The sequence below is a fragment of the Penaeus monodon genome, chromosome 25 (assembly GCF_015228065.2).
Source record: "Penaeus monodon isolate SGIC_2016 chromosome 25, NSTDA_Pmon_1, whole genome shotgun sequence".
Classification (NCBI taxonomy): domain Eukaryota; kingdom Metazoa; phylum Arthropoda; class Malacostraca; order Decapoda; family Penaeidae; genus Penaeus; species Penaeus monodon.
In genome coordinates this window covers 41,793,389-41,797,293 of record NC_051410.1, presented here as the reverse complement: position 1 = coordinate 41,797,293, position 3,905 = coordinate 41,793,389, and the positions used below count along the sequence as shown (strand labels likewise).

Sequence of the window (3,905 nt, the reverse complement as noted above, 5' to 3'; positions counted from 1 at the left end):
GGTTTTGTATTTGTTTGTTGGTGTCAGGGGGAGAACTTTGGATTATTTTTATTAAAGTGATTTTCTTATACAGTAAAGAGATAAGATAGATCTTGGCTTCCATGTCGCAGCGATTGTTACAGCAAAAGGAGATAACATGGTTTCTTGTGTGTTTGTGGAACTTCGCTCACCCATTATAATGAAGGACGCCCCCTCTCCTGCTTATATACGTTTGTATACATTTGCATATACTTAATTGTGTTGCGGAGGAGCACTTCTAAGAACATTTCAAGAACATGTGTTTGTCACCGAGGTACAACAGACAAACATCCTTCTCGTGGTCGTGGCTCCGGTTTGCCCATTGGACGAGTGACCCTTTTCCTTGGCTTCTGCGACAGGATTCCGGCTGATTTCGAGATGGTTGGACGCGCCAGATGGAGGGTGGGATTAACGCACCCCCTGGGAGGCCACCCTGTGAAAGAGCGAGCAGATCTAATAGTCGGTGTTACTGTAAGAGAAGTAAAGAAAACGAAATCCAGACATTTCTGCCTCAGTCGGTGGAGCAGCAGCCTAGACATCTTTTTCCATTTTTCTGTGTCAATTCAATACAAGCAGGTGCCTGATTATGGGCTGTGACCCTTGTGAGAGTTGCCACGGAGGCCGCCCGCAAAGCCAGGCAGCACAAGGATCACACACACCCAGAATCCTTATACGGCCAAATTGGACGTTCGGTATGGCCGGCTCCCGCTGGGCGTGTTTTGAGGCCCTGTTATAGTTGCTGCGTCTTCTGGGACGCCGCAATGAATGGCCCGGCCTTCCGCGGGGGCCCGGCGCTTGGAACTCGTGCTTGGCGCAGGAACTTTGGTATTTCGAACTCCCTCTTTATTTGCTTCTGCCGCTGCCATAAACATGTTGCAACCATTCGATAGATTTGAAAATCAGAGCAGATCCCGGCTAGGTTTCTAGGCTATCGCCAAGGTGAGTGGAAATGCAGCGTTTTCAAATCGCCCAGCATTCCGTCGACAACCGTCTTCCTTTGAGTTTTTGGAAAGTACTTACGATAATGTTAGCATTCGGATTTTTTTCTTCCCGTTCTAAGGGGGAGGTTCTCATTCTCGCTTCTACCACTTGGGGAGTCACTTTGAAGACTTGTTGAGGCAGAACAGTTCTACATTCCGCCGGGGAGACATCTCGTGCATTCCGAAACCGACGCTGCTTTATATGTTGGCGGAAGGTTTGGCAAACTATGTTATTTTGTAATCTCCCTTCGCTGTGCTTGTACGATCAGCATTACTTGCAATTTCAAAGGGTTTCACTTTTGTGATCGAGGTTCGACATAATGCGCCTTGAAGTGTTCTGCTGACGTAAAAGCCTGATTATGGCGTGCATCCAGTTGTTCGTCGCCTGTTTATGATAATGGATCGTAGGTGGCTCTCCCGACCCTCCTCTTGGGTCTGCTCATGCGCAGGTGCAGGGATCTCGAGACTGACTTTTTCCTCGTCGGCTGCGATTTGCTTCCTTTTATTAACACCATAAATTTAAAAGTCAGACGATTTCGTTTTACGCTCGGGATTCTAATGAATGAAAATTGCGTTTGGATCGGCACCCCGGTGTGGGCGGGATGTTCCAGGGTCCCCGGCTAATGCTGATGAATGACTGCCATCTAGCGAGTATCGCGGGGGAGGTAGAGGCAGCCTCCGTCCGCTCCCTGCCATGAATAACTAAACTCCGAAGCTTGAAATCTTGGATATTTTCTTGCATAAAGACGCAGTCGGTCGAATGAGTGCTTCGGAATGTATTTTACGGCCTTTCTTCTGTATATGCCTTAAGTTCGATGAGCGAAAACAGATGCAAGCGAGAACGAGATAGGAGATAGGAGAGGGCATGAGGTGCCTTCTCCTGGGCACAATATGCCGTGTGTGAGCGAAGATTCAGTGTGAAAAAGGCCTGCACGTGCCCCGACCTTCGCCATGGCAGTCTCGGGGCGCGGCAAAAACGGATCGAACCAAAATGCCGAAGGTAACTCGTTCTCCCGTGAGGAATGTTTCCGGCCAGACGCGACACTTGTCTGCCGGGCCGGGGTCGTAAACACGCTGGGAGTCTTCATCTGTCTGTCGGCGCCGGGGAACCCTTTCACTCGCAGCCAAATCTAGGACTTTGAATCTGACTTCTGCATCCGCCCGTGACTTCCTTCTCAGCTCACTGGCTGCTTTGGAAGCTGTTGTTGAGGAAGCACAAGGAATTATATCAGTTAGACCCGACAGATGTATTATGCTTCGCGGCGCAACCACCAGCGGCTTTGCCTTTCACCCGCGCACGACCTTTGGCCCGGCCCGGCACGGTGTGACCCGCGCAACCTTGCCTCTGGAAAGGTTCCTGTCGTGTCGCCGAGGAAAGAGCTACAGAATCCATTGAAAAAAAGGTGATGTATATTACTTGACCATCATCTTCAAAGGAATTCCATCTGATATTCATAGGAAGACTCTAATACCAAAGCTTTAATGATCAAAGACAGTGACACAGGGTCTCGAAAAGCTACGAAAGGGAGCAGGTGGCACGCACAGACCGCCACCTGACGACCCTACTTCAGGCCATTGTTTGTCAGCGTGAAAGCTCCTGCCCGTTACTCTGGGCTGGGAAACCTCTCGCTTTTATTCCTTAGTTTGGTCTGGCCAGGCGCTTCAAACCACGTACTCTATATTAGTAAAATCTGATTTATGCATGTGATGAGATGTTCATGTTTATGCTTATCCCGGCGTTCTCCTGTGAGAGCATGAAGCACACGGCGGAAATGGCGTTTCCGCGACAGAAAGTCAGGTAACCACGGAATAAGAGCGGAAATCCCAATAAATGATGGAAACATGCATAGTGTATGTCAGGTGGAAGGGTAAACAGCTTTCCCTTAGACAGGGGCCTGCTCAAAACATTTACAAGGAGGTGTGCGGCGGCAGGGGTGACGAGGCACCATCCCGCGGCCAACTGGATGTAACCGCTGTCAGGAATTTCGATCGGGAGCGCGCGACCTCCGCATTTCGGAAGGTCATGACCCCCTGACATGTGGCAGTGGAGGGGGGGGGGGGTGAATGGCAGAGGCTTGGACCTACGCGAAGATGGCGCCTCAAACTTCCCCTGAGTTTGACTTTCCTAACTCTCCCTGGGGAACGGCGCTTGCATTTGTTTCGTCTTTGATTTGCAATTTATTAAAAAGAGAAAAATTGAAGATGAATTTATTGGTCTAATTCCTGATGAGACAGTTATCCCGTCTTCCGTCCAATGCTCTTATCATCGCCGTAATAGCGAGTTGTTTCATTTTTATGCTTCTCATTCTCGTTTCTTGCACGTTCATGATCCGCTTTGGAGCTCTTATCATTATATTTCTTTTTTCAAGACTCATTCTGAGGCGTTTTTTATGTCATCGTTGTCAAGTCCTACAGCTCGATCATTATTTAACCGTTGGGTTCGAATTTTGAAAGTCTTGCAACAACTGGTTTTCTTACACTGGCTTTTGCGGCAGACGCTTTACATAAACATGGCGGGGAAGTCGCTCCTTGCTCGGAGGTTATGGGTTTTGAAATGATTTCGCTATGCAAAAGGAATTCAGCTCTTTGGTAAATAATTTCTTTTTGCGAATGTGTCATGGTCTAGAATCATAGGAGCCCAATATGTTTACACCTATTTTATCCAAAATTTATATTGACTGTCGTAGTTGATATATTTATCAGTTTAATCTACTTACTCTGTCGTGATTACGTAAGCCTTCACTAATGTTTTCGCAATCGATACAAAGATTGCATTATTCTGCAATGATTATAAGTTATCAATGTCATCATCGTTATTGCAACTGTACTAAAATCCTCATTTTTTCCTTGCAGGTTGTCGACTGCCTGTACGCCCTCGGAGGTCTCGTGAGTAGCCAATTATTTAGA

General features: G+C 47.7%; 1 protein-coding gene across 2 annotated transcripts in view; it reads left to right on the top strand.

Moving 5' to 3' along the window:
- The window catches only part of LOC119589280 (myophilin-like), a 74,843-nt gene that overhangs the window by 61,298 nt on the left and 9,640 nt on the right, over positions 1-3,905 (top strand). For both annotated transcript variants that reach the window (XM_037937899.1, XM_037937900.1), the window contains exon 5: positions 3,852-3,884. In XM_037937899.1, coding sequence (XP_037793827.1) covers positions 3,852-3,884 — 33 coding nt within the window. The remainder of the gene's footprint in view (positions 1-3,851; positions 3,885-3,905) is intronic.